Here is a 17,491-nt window from a genome sequence, read left to right as displayed (position 1 = left end):
TTTGGGAGTCCTCTGCCAGAATAATTTAAGCCTCTAACACTAAATTTCCTGTATTCTGGTGATTTTCTTTGCTCTGATATGTGCATTTCATGCATCAATTTATGGTGTAAATGTCTTTAATTTTAGCAAAATAAAAGTCATGTGCTACTTTTATGTTTTTAATGCACATGTTCTAAATATTGAGGGGCATGTGCCGCTTGCAATCCTCCGAAATCTAAACCCATGCAGTGGAGAATAGGGATATGCAGAAACTTGTGAATTGGTTGTGGCCTATTTATCAAAAATAATGTGATCATCTGAATAGACCAAATTCAGTTTGTGCTGTCTGTGTTTTGTAATATGAAGCCCTTTAAAAAAAATCATACAATGCACAACAAATGAACTTTTATATAAAAGTTTATTTTTTTAGAAACAAATACCAGTACAAAAATGATGCAGAAGTTGAATACAAAAGCATTTGCTTATTTTGACAGATGGACACGTCCAGTATTACCATCGTAATAGCAAATTAATGACAATAACAACAAAGCGTGTTGTGAAAAACCCTCATTATTCTTTATGCATAAGCATTAACAGTCGATTCTGCTTCACTGGCCATGTAGGCCATTAGGAGATCACAGGCGGCTACAGTAAGCATCTGCCTCCATCCATGCAAGCACAATAAGAATCACCGTATATGCTGAGTATGCGGACACATACAAGGCATTTGACTCCGGTTTTTTACATTAAGACACAGACATAGACATGACAGCTGGGACAAAGGACAACAAAGCTGGACATATAATTTAAAGACACAGACACATCAGATCTGAATGGCACTGGTCATACAAAGACAAACACATCTGAACACACTAACATCATCAGCAACACAAGCAGGAAGCTAAATCTTTTGTCAGTATCCTCCTCCTCAGAGGGGCGGTTCAGACAGACAGGTCCTGTAGTTCATGCAGTCCACTTCCTCTCCAACTGCGAAATAACATTTCAAACTATACAGTGTGAGGTAATAAATACATTAAATAAAGGTTTTAAATATGTTTCATCTGCGTTATCACAGGAGCTGGATGCATGATGTGTACAAAACTTGTGGAGTGCAAAATAAGTTTGGCGTTAAGTACAAAAAATGCATTCATCAGGATCAACACATCTACAGTCAATAATACCAGTAAACAGTAACCAGTAACACCATGTGGGGCCTGAAGGGAGACACACGCTGCCTCTTTTTCTCTACCATTCAAATGTTGTCCACAAATGTCATCGGTAGTAACGGCAGCAGCAGAAAGGCCCACTGAGAAAAGTCAGTTCAACAAGTCCACTCCAGGAGAAAACAATCTGGGGTTTCAGTCTCTGAGGGCTCCGAGCTTATTGGCCCCATCCTCCGATGCCAAGCTCCTGTTTGTAGCGCTTGGTGAGGACGTTAGCCTGCTTTGTGAGCTTGGACAACACTCCTTGCAGCCCGGTAAGGTGGTACTGGAACTGCTTCTGCAAATCCTCCTCCTCTTCCTCTTCCTCGTCCTCCTCGGACAGTGATGATGATGATGATGATGATATGGAGGATGTTGTGGAGGCGGACGAGTTCATGCGCCTGATCTTCATGCTCTCTTTGCGCCTCTCGTCCGCTGCAGCGCACCTGACGCCCCACTCGATGTCCCTGCGGATGGACTTGAGGAGCTGGTAGTAACTGTACATGTCCCCCTCGTCCTCGTATGATTTCAGGGACTTGGTCATCTCACTGTCCTCCTCCAGCGGGACGTCCCGCAGCAGGCTGGGCACCATGACGGTCTGGTCCATGTTGTTAACGGCACCGATGAACCGGTTCATGGCGTTGAAGAGGGAGTTCCTCTGAGCTGTGGTTTCTGTGAGCTGCATCATCTTGGCGAGGCTTTGTGGAGATGAAATGAAAAGGTTTCTTGTTTCTCCTCTGTGAGTGCCCTGCTTTAATTCCGGGCTGATCGGCTTAGGGAAGCGTCTGCTTGCCGGGGATTGGCTGCGCTGTAAAATCAGGCGAGTTGAGTTTCGCCCCTTGATGAGTGTTTCAGCCCTTGTCTTGGTTCTTCTTTTCCTGGGAGCGGAGAGTGTGCGAATATATAGAGAGAGTGGTTTCGGGTTTAAAAAGGCGGTGCCACAACCTGTTTGTCAAGTTCTCCCACTGCAGATGTAACTGGATCCAAATGACCTGAAGTAGAACAGAGCAGAGCAGAGGTTTGGCATATTTCCTGCAAAAGGTGTGGCGTCATAATGACAGTTGGAGGTGAATCCACAGAAAGAAAGAAAAAACACACACATCCCCAGTGCGCTATCACTTTTAACCAGAATGCTCCCAAAGCTTCACCGTGTGTATTTACGCACTTGGCACCACTGTCTCATCCATAAGTTAACTTACCGTACAGTGTGTAGCTTCCTGTGAATCTGTCCTATAACTCGTCTTCCGGTGAAAGAAGTGACCGAAATTACATCATCACATCCCACATTCTGTTCCGATGACACGCAGGGTGAGGCCTGACCGAGCGGACCAGCGTGTGAATATTCATCACCCAAGCCATCAGCCCACTGCTCGGGTTAACAGTGCAGCCAATCAGACGGCTCTTTGGAGGCGGGAGAAGTCCATGTAGGACCAATGAGGAAGCCAGTGCTGGCTGACTGAGAGTCAGAAAACAGAAGCAACACGTGGTGAAGCACTAAAGCCTTTGATTTTCATTCACAGACTGACCGTCAGTGTGTCGCCTACAGTAGTGGAGGATGTGTTCTTACAGTCAAAGAACCTAGATTTGAAAATACTCTATCACAAGTAAAACATGTAAAAGTTCACAAGTATCAAAAGCAAAATGTACTTTTAGTATCAAAAGTAGAAGCACTCATTCTGCAGACACAATAGTCCCTGATATATAAAGTGACATAACTGGTATATTGTTAAACATGACATTATAAAATTGTTAATGTTAATGTTCAGTCCGATCTTGTCACATATTGACGCTCTACTTGCATATTTCACTTTGATGCCTGATACTGTATAAATACTGTACTTCTTACTACTCAACTAAATTCAGCTACTGTAGTGTTGCTAGTCACTTTGCATATTAAGAAACTCAAACATGTACAATAAGACTACCCAACCAACACATTCTCACTCCGACCTTGCCACATATCGACGTTTGGTCATTGACTTTCCACGTCCAGATACGGCCTTAAAGGTACCCTGGGTGTATTGGTTATTGACATTCTGGGTCAAGTTCTGCCTGTTACATGCATTGTCTTCTTTCAAAATACACTTCAGTTTTCACAGGGAAATAAATGCACTATGGCAGTACAACACCGTGATTTCACATTTTCTTCCTTCAACAACAAACAAGGGGAAAAAAGAACAGGGTTTGGTTTAGAATCTTACAGGACACAAACACCGCTCTCTTGGGTGAAAGTCGGTGTTTGTTGGACCCATCCACTACCCCTCCTGCCCTAGTTGGAGTTTCGCCGGGGAAGGAGAGAAAAAACAAACTTGTATCTGAAAACTGTACCTAAAGGGTAAGTTTGGTGTTTTTCAACCTGGACCCCATTTTCCCACGTTTTTGTGTCTAAGTGACAAATGGGAACAAAAATTTTGAAATTGATCTGTTATTGAAGAAGAGTGCTGCAGCTAGCAGCAGGCTGCAATGTAACCACTCGGGGCATGTCCTCACTGTCAATGTGCGTCCACTAAAATTGCTTGTTTTTGCCACTGACAGCCTCAAATTATAATTAGAGATCAGAGACAGACCTTACTGATCCCTTTTGTTCAACCAGAAACAGCCCTGAAATTGCCATCACTGCTTCCACCAGACTCCATTTAAATAAACAGCATTTTTATCATGTATAGATCCAGCATATTTTCACATCTAACTGGGAGAATTAAAGGTTTATTTCAACCAAACTAGAGCTGGTGATTGTTGAAACAGTGGGAAGACAAACCTAGATGGCTTTTGTGAGTTTTAATTTGTTTCTGTCGACTTTGAATGAAGTGTGTTTTACAATGGCAAAATTACTCTTTATTTAAATGGAGTCTGGTGGGTTTGGCGATAATAATCAGGGAGCTGTTTTGGGTTAAACATAAAGGATCTTGAGGTCTGTCTCTGTAGGGATACTTTCCATAAATTGTCGAATAATTAAACTAATAATCTTACCCTGTTTGTGGCAAAATGAAGCAGTTTTAGTGGACGTAAGGAGACCAAATGCCCCGAGTGGTTACATTGCAGCGTGTTTTGGCAGTGCTCTTGCACAATACTGGACCAATTTCAAAAACTGTTGCCTCCATTTGTCACTTAGACACGAAAACAATGGAAAATAGGGTCGAGATTGAAGAATACCAAACATAACCTTTAAGTGCAGTAGTTGCGTAAATGTACTTATTTCACCATCTGACTAATTGTCCTCTATATAGTACAGTTTTAAGGATCCAGTGATACTCAGCACATCTAAGAGTAAGAGATGACCTATAACTGTGGTGACATAGTTAAGTAATTGGCGCCTCATCAATGGGTATGGCCAAAAAAGAATTCCCTGCTGTAATTTTCCAATTCCAACACAACTGCAGTGATACAATGGTGAATGAAAGTGTCATAAAAGTCCAAGTTCACTCTTCACTGGGTATCACATTCACACTTGCAGTCCCTGCAGATACATTCCAGGCCTGGTTATTTCCCTTCAGGGTAACTTTAGTCTAAGCCAGTTACAGTACTGACAAGCTTTTCAGATTACACTTAAAAACAAAATGTTGCACCAGCCAGTGTCCAGCAGTGACGACGGACACAGCTGATGTTCTCCTCACTCTTCTAACTATAACTGCTGGTAAACATGGGGGGACTTCCACACAGCCCCTGCAGCAGAAATAGCCAGTTGCTTCACATACTGTATGGGCACTCGTGGAAGTGCTCAGTCTGAAATCTGAGCTTTGGGTAAACACTTCTGGTCAGACTGAAACTATAGAAACATGTTTTCCACTGTGTAGCCATCAACAAAAAATAAATGTGCCGGCATGCTGGTAAAGCAAAACATGTCGGACTGATGTACTGAGTCGAGTTTAAAATAGATTCACACGACTTTCCCAGGAACGATATAAGAAAGGAGGGAGGGATTGGCGATCAGATTGATACTCCATGCCCAGACGGAAGTGTCCATGGGCACAGTTTGTTCTTGTTACTACTAACACTGAGTCACTGTTGAAGAATTGTTGCACAACAAGAATGGGGGGAATGTAACGTTGATGGCAAAACCTGCTGAATGAGTTTCTGTCTCTCTGTCTCTATCCCAACCCACTTCTGTCTCTTATTCATTTTTTCTAACTCTGCTGGTTCAACAACTCCCTGAAGCCAAGGGTGGAAGAACTATCCATATAAATTACTTAAGTAAAAGTACAACAATGTGAAAATGCTCCGTTATCAGTAAAGTTATGTCAGAATTACGTTCAAAATGCACTTAGAGAATCATCAGTAAACTATTTGCTGTGCAGGCAGAATCATATATTATATCATTGACTTATTAAAACTAATTCATTAACATGTAAGCTGTATTTTAATGTGGGAACTCAGCGATACTCAACTCGCTTTGCCCGGGGGCCACTTTTGCTAACAACAACAGGCCAGGGGCCAGTTAATGCGAAAACATTAATATTTATCAGTTTATATAATAAATGAATTGTCTGTTTTCGACCTTTCGACATTTGCTGTCCTCACTCATCTTTGCCAAGAGGCAAATGCACACACAGCAGCCACACACAGGTCAGATGTGCACGGGGGTGTTTCTAGGATTCGATAACATGCAGGGATTAGTCCGGATCTCTGTGGGAGGGTCTGGGGGATCCTCCCCTTGTCCTTTCTTTTTTTAGATATATAAACAAGCTCTATTTTGATGCTTTCTAAGAAGTACACTGGCACCTTGTTTACATTCAGAGTATCAAAAATACAATCCCAGTGTGAATCAACTTCTTTTCACTGCAAACTTGGGCCACATAGGGTCTGCAGGCCATAAACTGAGTATCACTGTCGTAGCTGGTCGAGGTGGAGCTAGTTTTGAGTATTTTATTACAGTGTTGGGTAGTCTTACTTTATATGTTTGAATTTCTAACAGCTATGCAAAATGACTAGCAATAATACAGTAGATGAATTTAGTGGAGTAAATGTAGTGGAGTTAAAATATAAAGTATCAAGCATCAAAGTTAAATATGCAAGTAAAGTAGAGCTACCCCAATAGTACTAAAATACAAAACTTAAGTGTGCTTAGTTACTCTGGTGTAACAGCGCAAACTCTTAACTTTAGTAAAAGCAGGAGTACTTCAATGTAAAAATGCTTCATTACAAGCATAATCCATTCAAAATTTTAGCATTAAAAGCACTTAAAATAAGAGCATTACATTATATTCTTTGATTCTTATTATTAGTGATGCATAAATATGTAAACAGCAACCTTATATTGCACATAATCAAGGCGGAGTCAGCTATAGAGATGTCTGCCTTCTTTCGATTATAATATAACTAGATGGCACTTGGCTTGTGGTGCTCAAAGCTCCATAAAACAAATAAAATTAAATAAAATTAAATTAAATTAAATTAAATTAAATTAAATTAAAGATTCTTTATTCACTTATTTATTTAAAGCCTCAGAAAACACATTGAGGGAGAACTCTTGTTTTCAGTGGTGCAGAGGTACATACAATTTTTTTATTTATTTATTTTTTTAATATACTTTATTAATCCCCAAGGGGAAATTCAGTTTTACACTCTGTTGTCAATTACACACAGGTCCGAACACACACATGCACAAACTGGACCTATACATGCGCTAAGTGGAGAGATGTCAGAGTGGGCTACCCATGACAGGCGCTCTGAGTGGTTGGGGGGTTCGGTGCCTTGCTCAGGGGCACCTCGGCAGTGCCCAGGAGGTGAACTGGCACCTCTCCAGCTACCACTCCACGCTCCATATTTTGGTCCGGACGGGGACTCAAACAGATGACCCTCCGGTTCCCAACCCAAGTCCCTATGGACTGAGCTACTGCCGCCCCCCAACATTTTATTTTTATCAAACTATGCAAGTCCATTGTATCATCACACAGAAGGAAGAGTGCATCTACTCACAGACAAGAGGCTCGTGCTTGTGACAGCGGTAGATGTAAACATTAATGGCGTACTCCTCAGCTGAGCTGTAACATTAGCTAGCTCAGTGGTGCTACGTGAGCTAGCAGTAGATGCACGCTTCCTTCTGTGATACAGTTGGCAGGTGTAGTTAGAAATAAATAAGTTCCTACATGAAACTGCTCACAACAAGGTCTGTGGATTATCTTGAGTTCTGATGACTGATGAGTTTTTCAAATGTATCTTTTCTGCATTTTGAGCACCACAAGCCAATATAGAAAAGCATATCATAATATTCATTCATTCATTTTCCATAATCGCTTATCCTGTTGGGAGTCGTGGGAGAGCTGGAGCCTTTCCCAACTGAAACTGTGCGAGAGGCGGGCTGACACAACCATTCACAGTACCATTCACACCCAAGGGCAATTCAAAGTCACTAATTAACCTGCATGTCTTTGGACTGTGGGAGGAAGCCACTGCACCACCATGCTGCTCTGCCTCATCCTGTCCATATCATAATATGTTGTAAGGATCTACAGCTGTCAAATAACTGTAGTAAAAAGTAATACTTTACTGTGAAATGTCAAGACTTAGAAGCTTAAAACAGCACAAAATGGTAAAAAGTACATCAGAGTTGCACGTCAGCACAGTAGTTGAGTAAATGAAACCATGTAATTTCCCACTCTACCCACATCCCCTTAATCCCAAATCTCCCTTGCGAAGCAAAGCTACACAAACACAAACTGACTAATGTTATCCCTCCTCTGAAGATTAACTGATCCCAGATCCAGTTAGGAGGGAAAAAAAGCAGGTCAGCAGAGCAAATGTGCACCGCTGCTGAGACGAGATCAGATAGGAACAGGAGATGGTTTTTGCTTTCTCAACAGGGCTGTCAATCAAGGCCCCACCTCACTGACTTCCTCTCTATTCTCTCGTGAAAGGCCTTTCCACTTGTCAGAGGACGTACTGTGCCTGAATGCAACAATGAAACCCGGATCAGTTCGGAAGGGTTTCTCGATTGTGTGTCATGTCAGAAGCTGAGCATCCACCGATTACGGCGGGTGTCATCATCATCCCACAAGGCTTCAAAGAGAGAGAGAGAGGAAGTGGTGGAGGAGGAGGTGGAGGTGGAGGAGGGATGGAGGGGTGGGGGTGGGGGTTGCACTATAGGAACAGGCAGCTTGAGTGGGAACTCTAGTACTTGTCATCACGACTGCATGTTACTGAAAAGTGTGAGGCATGGGTGTTTGACTTCGGCAGGGAAGCTGGAGGCGAAGCAGCAACAGCAATTAGAACAACAGCAACATCTCACATCGCAAACAGATGGGCGGAGTGGGACAGGCCTGCTATATTATATTATACGCTGGTAAATGAGGTATCACTGTGGATTAGAGGAGAGAAGTTGTGTTGTGTGTGTGTGTCTAAAAGAGAGAAAGCTTAAGTGCTCCCTCTGCAAGTTTTTGAAAATGAAATTCCTAATAAGATCATATTACAGCAGTAAAGTAATTCCTGTCATAGGTTTAATAAGATTTTTAGTCTGATCAAATTGCCATTTGAAAACACATTTCTTCCATACTGAGCCACATGAGACACTTAATGTTATGATTTGAAGCTGGTAATCTTCACTACAACAAATTACTCTTCTGATGAGCTGGATGGAGCTCATCAGCATCACTGTATGTGACACTGAAATGGTACAGGGCCCCCTCTACGAGCCTCGGACTTTCCCTTTAAACAAATAACATCATAGCTTAAAAAAAGTTTCATCCCATCTGCTGGGTATTTTTTTCTGAAAGTTTGGAAGATTTTCACAACCTTGCTGAGTTCAGCAGGAGTAGACTGAGTACTGAATTGTCTAATGCTACTGTTTTTCCAACAGCTCATAGTCCAGGGGTGGAGCACAGGGGTGACATCTAGGGCTCCAAAGCCCAAGTCTATGCTATTCCCTAAAAGAAGTCGAATATAATCGACCCTTCGCTAAGCCCCGTCCCTTTGTGATTGTCCGTCAAGTAGGGGTGTGCCATGTCGTCTCATTCACAGTAATAATTTTTAATACCATACGAAAAATTCATATCGTGATACTCATGATATTTCAACTTGTTGACATATTAACTTCACGCTGTTATCCACGGCAACAACAAGCACGGCAGAAAGCAAAATTATTACCAACTCTGTGGTTGTTCCAGAAAGAGGAGCAGTGGCATCCTGAATATTTTATGGACAGCCCCGGACTTCTCAGACTCTTTTAGTGAGTTACTGCTCAGAGGGAACTCATTCAGCGGCCCCTCTGGCAGCAGCACAGTGTCTCTCCCTCTCCCTCTCCCTCTCCTCTCTCACCGTGTGCACACAGGAGTCGGTGTGGTCAAGTGATTTTGTCATAAAATTTTGGTAATGTAAACCTACATGACGCTCGCGGCTCGACAAAAAAACTACATAAATGTGAATTTGCATTAGTTGTGGTATTAAAACAGCCTGTCACAGGTTACAGCGTGATGATTAGAGGAGAAATGGCAGAGCATAAAGGTCCAGGTGGAAAAAAAAACAACTCAATCATTTAGGATTTTACTAAAAGAAGGAAATCACCTGTTGATTTATATATATATAGATTTTGAATGTGTAATTTGTGGTAGATTTTATTTTGTTCAACTATTAATATTGTAACAGAATCTGAATCTCACTCTGAGTTACTGTAAAAACAAACTGTAAAACTTTATCACTTATTTTGTTGCAATTCTGTTTTCTTATATTAATAATATTTTTTTCTTTTACTAATTTGTCATTTCGTCAAGAATATTGTTATCACAAAAATGGCCCGAAATATTGTGATGTTATTTCTGGGCCATGACGCCCACCCCTACCATCAAGCTGTCGGAATGAGCATGGAGCCCACACTGTAACTAACTGAAGAAATATTATCATATTTTTGGAAAAATAAAAAGCAATTTCGGAGAGAAGCAGACAGAGGGGTCTGCAATATGTGTTGGAAGAATATATCCAGGATGTCAATCAGCAGCAAAAACTACAAAATATAAAGATATACACTATTGCTAAAGCCTCCAGATCAAAGTGTAAAAGTGATCAACCACGTCACCTGGTGATAGAGACAGAAAACAACCAGCCACATGTCATGGCAGTGTGTGCAAATGAACGGTGTTTGGCTTCCCTCCCTATCACCAGCCCCCAGACCTCCATCAGCGGACGGAGGGCAGCTTCGATGGAAGCCAAACACCGTATATTTGCACACACTGCCATGACACACAGCTGACTGAATATCAGCAAAGTTTCCCTGCTTCCCTTCACTGTTCCTGTAAAGCACAGTAGGCCTTTCTTCACTGCCACAATCAATGAAATGCAGAAGCAGCATGTGTATACAGTAAACCTTTAGTGGCTAACTAGCTAACCCTACACTTTTCCTTTTCCTTCTAACCTCTCCAGTAACGAGTATCATTATAACATGTGCCCCAGGAACAATGTCAAACGTGACAAGCTTGAAAGCCTTAAAACCAGCCTGAAAATGAAGAAAATCTGGAACAACTGCATGAGAGTCTATGGAGCACAGCCGTGTTGTTGTCAGGCGTTTTGTCGGGGCTGGCGGTTGCTACGCTATGATTGGCCAGTCTGTGTTTGAAGGCGGGACATATTTTTTTCTATTATCTCTCATGACTAGAAAAAAGTACATCTAAGTTCCTTAAATGGAAAGAAAATATCTCTCTAGGGGGAGCATGTTCTTGGGACTGGGAACTCCGAAATTCTGACTTCCCGGTGCAAATGGAGCATTAGCCACTCTTCGCATAACACACCTGAATCTTCAGTTGAACTGTCAGTGGTCGAGTTGCATCATGGTTAATGTAGGCACCAGGTTTGACAGGGAAGAGGAACACGGGGAATAAAAAGGTGATATCTTTGGTTCTGCTTAACTGAGTTTAATCCTTTTTGTCCATAATGAGTCTGACAGTGTTACAGGACTGCGATGCTAAATCTATAGAGTAGGCTTTTATTTTAAGTTGCTGAGGTGTACCTCCCTTTTGCACCAAAATTAGTGTGTTTTAAACACAGGAAAACTCACTGAAAATAGGCTATAGACTCCTTTTCTTCTGCTAGTAGACCAGAGCTGTGTACACGGCTCTGCAGCAGACCAGTTGTTTTTTTGGTGTGTCTCGTTCAATGTCAGGAACAGGCTGGAAAACAGGTTAGTAAACAGTTCTTATTCAAATCGATGGTAAACAGAAAGTAGCATGGAGGCCTGAGATGGTGGTTGTGGTGGTTACTTCTTTACATATCTCTTACTTATTCAGTCTCTCTTTCAAACTCGGTGCAGACTAATTTGGATCCATGTATGAGCGCTGCTTGGGCAGAGACAGACGGTATTTTGTGATGGCTTAAATTAACACTTTCACCCAGGTGTTGTATTTCAACCAATGCCAGTCATTTGACCCGGGTGTGAATGCCGATCGTAACCTTTCCCCATTACATTAAAAAGCCGGGTCCGGGTGCTGCCAAACACCGTTTATCTGCACACACTGTGATGCCACACAGCTGGTTCAATATCAGCAAAGTTTCCCTTTATATTCATTGTCTTGTGTGGCGATCAGCAGTGATGTGGTGGTTCACTTTTACACTGTGATCTGTAGCCTATAGTTCGGCTTTAGCTTCTAACTATCTTTGTCTTTTTAACCTGTTGTTGCTGCTGAGTCAGTTTGACATCCTGGATATATCCTTCAAACACAGACTGTAGACCCCTCTGTCTGCTTCTCCCTGGAATCACTGTTTTATTTCTCCAAAAATATGATAATATTTCTTCAGGGAGTGCAGTTAGTTACAGTGAGGTCTTCATGCTTACTCTGACACGGATTTCTAGATATTTTGAAGGTTTGAAGGTAATGCTACTTGAAATCATAACCACAAATATTTGTTATTTAAAACCAATGTGAAGACATTTTACTGTCATCTGTTTCATTTATCATGATGAGACACATTTAATTTTTTCTTTGTATGCTTTAGTTTTAAAAACGTGCTTTTAGAGACTAAAATGAGGCTGAAGTTTATCAAACATTTTGTATTACTATTGTCACACATGCAGTGATTGCAACCAGCCTTTTTCATTATTACATCGGCTGCACTTGAACGTGCCCGTGCACTCTGAGTCCGGGTTTGTGTGTGTGTGTGTGTGTGTGTGTGTGTGTGTGTGTGTGAGAGAGAGAGTAATAGCGCTTCCCCGGTGGATGCCTCCCTCTAACTCATTAAGTGTATTCGGGAGGCGGAGGAGGGTGGAGGGGGGTGAGATGGGGGGAGGCAGGGCGCGGAAGCCGGCGGCACGCACGCTCCATTAGCGGACCCACTGCCGCGCCGCTCTGCCGGTAATTTGCGTAACGAGATTGGAGCGAGCCCGGTTAGCGCATCTCCCCGAGTAACAGCCTCTCTTACCCGCCTGGCCACCGCTTTTCCGGTCTCGTTTCCGATGCAGCCGCCAGCAGCAGCAGCAGCAGCGGAAGAGGACAAGCGGACGGTGAAAGACGGAGGATGTATGTGTGTGTGTGTGTGTGTGTGTGTGTGGGGGGGTGCTCCGTCTCCGCCATAGACACACACATGCGGCTTTCCCTCTGTTTTTTCTCCTCGCCACAGTTCCGTTTTCCGGTGATACGCAAGCGCCATCATGTGGAAGAGGATGGTACTGAGTGATGTCATAAAGTAAAGTTACCTCGGGAAGTTCAGAGGATGTTATTAAAAAAAAAAAGTTTTAGGAAATTAACTTTTTTTCCCCTCTGTCTTTGGTGGACCTGTAATAAATAATAAGAAGGGTATTTCATACAAGTAATTTAAAATAAAAATAATAAAATTAAGTTTATACATGATATAAAGAGGTTGAACCCAGTCAGTAGAGTTTCATGTGTTACTCTGCTTCTAATGCAGTCATTTTTATTTCCAATTAAATATTAGATTTGTTTAGGGACTGTACTTTATTTATCAGAGGAGGGCAGAATCTGGGGTGTGACTTTGTTTTTTTTTTTTTTGTTTTTTTTGTTTGTTTTTGTTTTTTTGACTCTCCCCGAAGCTACAAATATTTTTCTTAGAGCCTCCTTAAGTGACAAGGGAAAATGCATGACCCTCCCTCCCTTATAACTAACTATATTTTTTAGAATATTCACTCCGAATGAAGGCTAAGTACTGGAGCCAACGCAATGAATAAACAATATTGTAGCGAAAGTTATCAGCAAACAAATATCTACATTTTTAAGTGAAAAGTAAATCGTCCTTACAAACCGTATCATTATTAGACATGCTGCATGTGCACTTCAGCAGAATATGGGTGCATTACAGCCACCTGTCCAACATGTACATAATGACTGTTTTCCCCACATAAAGTGCACATAACAGTGGCAGAACAGACAGCCAGAGTAATATCAGCAACTTGACAAGGAAGATGTAACTAGATTTTAAATCCTCCCTTTGATGATTGAAAGTTAAAAGCGAAGTCCTGGAGTTAAAAAATGTCTTTTGTTGTTGTGTTTTTTGGTAAAATGTTAAATGAGATGAAGGATAAAATGATTTTGATGATATTTTTAAATTTATTTTTAGCTTAGATTTGGTTTTGTTTCCTGGTGGAAGTGTTTCTTGTTCAAGGACTGTTGGAAATTTGAAAATCCCAAAATAATTTCTGTTTTACAGTTTCTGGCTATGATAACTGAACCCAGTCTCACTTGGAAGTCATCGAAATCTGATGCTTGGGTAGTGATATGTAGTGTCGGACACTGGAGGGGTAAGAACGAAAGTTAAGGCGAATGAGGGCAAGTAGGGCAGGCAGGTCCAACAAACAGTGAGCACGGTTACATGCACACAATAATCAGATAACTGGGAATAATCAGGTATTGGTAATAATGCGATTTGACACGTTTACATGCACTTCAATAATCTGATAATCAGAAAAACCTGGTTTACATGATTCAGTCCTTCAGTTGGATTTCTCCTCAAGTACATGAAAACATAAAAGTACATAAAACTGTTACAGTAGGTACTCATATCCTTGAAAAACCTTGAAAAGTACGCAAGTCATATATTTGCAAAATAAAGCACTCATGCTGACAGCTTATATTCTTACTGTACTGTTTGTTTTTATCATTAACAAATACATGTGAAAGCATTCTAATGTGTAGTTTATCAATGTGGAGCCAATTTTACATACTTTGGGTAGATTCGGAGTAAAAGTACTGCAAAGAGCAATACACAAGTGTATTGTATATAAACTTGTCACACAAAGTGCATAACATATAAGTAAGATAAAATAAAAGTGACAATTTAAACACTGAGAATATAAAAATATATTATTTTATGTAAAATCTTCATCTGAAAGGAAACAAAAGCTGTCAGATTAACGTAGTGGAGTAAAAAGTACAATATTTCCCTCTAAAATGTAGTGGAGTGGGAGTATAAAATAGCAAAACCCGAAAGAAACCAGATTAAAGGGTATACATGCACCGAGTAATCTGACTACTGGGGAAAAAGCTAGGTGTGTTTATCTGATTTCTCATAATCAGATAATGGCTTTTATCTGATAAAGCCTATCAGATTATGCTGTTTACATGACCACTTGAATAATCAGGTAACTCCAGAAATCAGATAATGATCGGTTTATTAGTGTGCATGTAAACACGCTCAGTGACTTTCACCTGGGAGCACGTCCCATAAGATTATAAAGCCAGATCCTGTTCCTTTTTCCTAAACCTAACCACTTGCTTTTGTTGTTGGAGGGGAAAAAAAAGTAAATTCATGGTGTTATACTGATGAAGTGCGTTTATTTTGAAAGAGACTGCATGTAAACGGTAAATTTCCTTTAAAAACAGAACAGTATTTTGAAAGAAGACAATGCATGTAACAGGCAGAAGTTGACACGGCGACCCAGAACGTCAACAATCAAAGCACCCAGGGTACCTTTCACGTCGTATCTGGACATGGAAAGTCCATGAACAAACATCGATATGTGACAAGGTCGGAGTGAGAATGTGTTGGATAAACTGCGTAATCTTGGTTATTTTTAGAAAAACATGACTTTCAAACTGACACGCTGGTTTTAGGGTTCAGGCGGTATTTAAAATATAAAGAAAATATAAACATTTAAGTTGTATGTCCCTCCCCTAAGCCAAAATAAAAGACACAAGTTCCTCCCCAGCACTTAAAAAACTATTTGACATGTCTCCCTGCTTTTGCGCCACCTGAAACCCCTCTTATAAGTAACGCACAGTCCCTTAGGCCCGAAAGTATGTCAAGTTCTTTGTATCGGTCTCTTATTTTAGTAAAAATAAAATCCTGTGTCTTCCTACAGGCTGCAGTGTAGCAGAAGGTGTTGCTTTGTCATCACCTCTTGTTGGCAGAACTGACAGCCTGTTTTCTCTTTGTTATTCCCGCTCCGTCTGTGTCTCAATAGCAGGTTGTTGTCACACACTCTGTATTATAGTGTCAATCTGTCTTTCTCAGTGTTTAGGTTGTAACCCAGATACACAACATCTATTGCATGTCAGCTCATCCTGTAAGAGGCATCGCTCCTCGAGATTTCCTCCTGTTTTTGCCCTCAGAAAAGTTTTTCTCATCGAGGCAGGACACATATGATGTGCATAATATATAGGCTATAAATTGGCTGGTTGAGATCGTGTATGAGCTGCTCAATGCTGCTTAGCTCTTTAATGAATCCCATAAAAACTGACTTTGCCTAATTTATCCCAGCAACCGTTGTTTGTTGTGTTTTTGATGACTTTGTGAAAAGTAGGTGTTTATTGAAAATCTCATAGTCTGGAATTTTTAGGGACCCTACATCACTAACACAGAGTTCTCTTCCTTTGTTAATCGCAGCCAAGGTGAAAATTGACTGTAGACTTTAATTTTCAGTCCTTAATGGAGGTGTAATTTCCACTGTTTGTGTCCCCCCCTACAGTACAACAACTTTTTTTTCTAAGCACAAAAATAGTGCTTAATATGCTACTGATTGGCCAGCCGTCAGATCCTGACTGGGAATGTGAATCACCATGATATACTCCTAAACGTGCCACAGAGGAGTATCATATTTAACATATTTATGGCAGATTTTTTTCTGTTTCCACTGTGAAAAGTTGTGCATGGTACCAGTGGAACCGTTCTGTCCCGTCCCCATTTTTGGTCCCCCCTCTGTTGGGGTACCTTGCACACAGATCTGGTAGTAAAAGGTGGAGCTGTGAACACTGCAGGCCGTTGATTGGTCAATAGAGAATCTTCACTTTTGTTCGACAAAGGACTCCATGCACAAACCCAGCAGTTTTAAATATCACATTGATTGCCACAGACAGTCAACGAGGTGTAGAAGTTCCTCTTAATCATCGGCAAAGAGGAAATTCGGCGGGAGCTGGACAGAGCAGTTAAGAACGAGAAAGTTCTTAACAAATGGCTGACCACAGCTTCCACCAGACGACCGAGCAGTGTAGAACAAAATGTAAAAAACTCAAAAGTGACTATAGAAGGATCAAGGACCACAACAACACGAACAGTTGGTGGTGGTTCAATGCCATCTATGGTCACAGGCTGGCAAGCAATGGAAGAGAGGGGGGCATTGACTCAATCACGGCTTTACTTGTATCCCTTCTGGAGTCCAACAGTGATTATTGTTGCATTAGGGGGATGAAATATTCCTTTAACAGGGGTTTCATCCTCAGCAGCAGTCTCTTGGGATATTTAAAGTGACTTAGACCCTTACAGCCGACATAAGACACCTGTTAACTCTACATCAAAAATGTACACAGCTGCCTCCATCATAGCAAAATGAACAAACACCAAACACAACTGTTATTCTGTATATTTATTGATAATAAGACCACTGATGGTGACTTTAGTCAGTAGTAGACAGCATGGTGCAATTCTTTTTGAGTGTCTGGTGACCCCATGTGTAAGCAGGATGGTATTACAATTTAGTATTTACAGGACAATATCAGTTTGGGGAAGGAAAAATAAAACAAGTATCAGAGCGCTGGAAAAAACATACATTCACCAAATAAATGTACAGCTTTGAAAGCAATAAGGTCTGAAAAGCCACAACCAAATACTGACCAAAGTTGGATACAACAGGGTGCACAAAATCTAGACGCTCTCTCGCTTACACTCGCACACACTCTCACTCAAGGTTAAGGAGACGGTCAAGTAAAGAAACTAAACCACACAGGCACTCACACACACATACTGAAAGAGAGATAGAAAATCACTTGGTGAAAGTGTAAACTTAATGCCAACCAAACCATAATAAATATACAGCTAAATTGAAACACATTACTCTCAACGAAACATTGGCCACAATTATTTTTCCAGTGCAAGTTTCCTATAAACTATCAAACAAATACAAGTTAACAGCACAAAGTGCGGAATCAAAACTGTGACACGACATT

General features: G+C 41.2%; 1 protein-coding gene across 1 annotated transcript; it reads right to left on the bottom strand.

The window, feature by feature from the left end:
- Positions 1-378: 378 nt before the first annotated feature.
- On the bottom strand, positions 379-2,526 carry LOC117250217 (mid1-interacting protein 1-B-like). Its single transcript, XM_033616322.2, has 2 exons — positions 2,381-2,526; positions 379-2,173 (listed from the first exon to the last, which is right to left on the bottom strand). The coding sequence occupies exon 2, from the start codon at positions 1,867-1,869 to the stop codon at positions 1,360-1,362; it is 510 nt and encodes a 169-aa protein (XP_033472213.1). The 5' UTR covers positions 1,870-2,173; positions 2,381-2,526; the 3' UTR covers positions 379-1,359.
- Positions 2,527-17,491: the final 14,965 nt, after the last annotated feature.

Source organism: Epinephelus lanceolatus, chromosome 14 (genome assembly GCF_041903045.1).
Source record: "Epinephelus lanceolatus isolate andai-2023 chromosome 14, ASM4190304v1, whole genome shotgun sequence".
In the NCBI taxonomy this organism is placed as follows: Eukaryota; Metazoa; Chordata; class Actinopteri; order Perciformes; family Serranidae; genus Epinephelus; species Epinephelus lanceolatus.
Note: the sequence above shows the minus strand (reverse complement) of the source record. Positions and strands in the feature narration are given on the sequence as shown.

What these genes read in the sequence shown, in the direction of transcription:
- LOC117250217 (XM_033616322.2), bottom strand. Translation starts at nt 1,869, where the DNA reads ATGATGCAGCTCACAGAAACCACAGCTCAGAGGAACTCCCTCTTCAAC.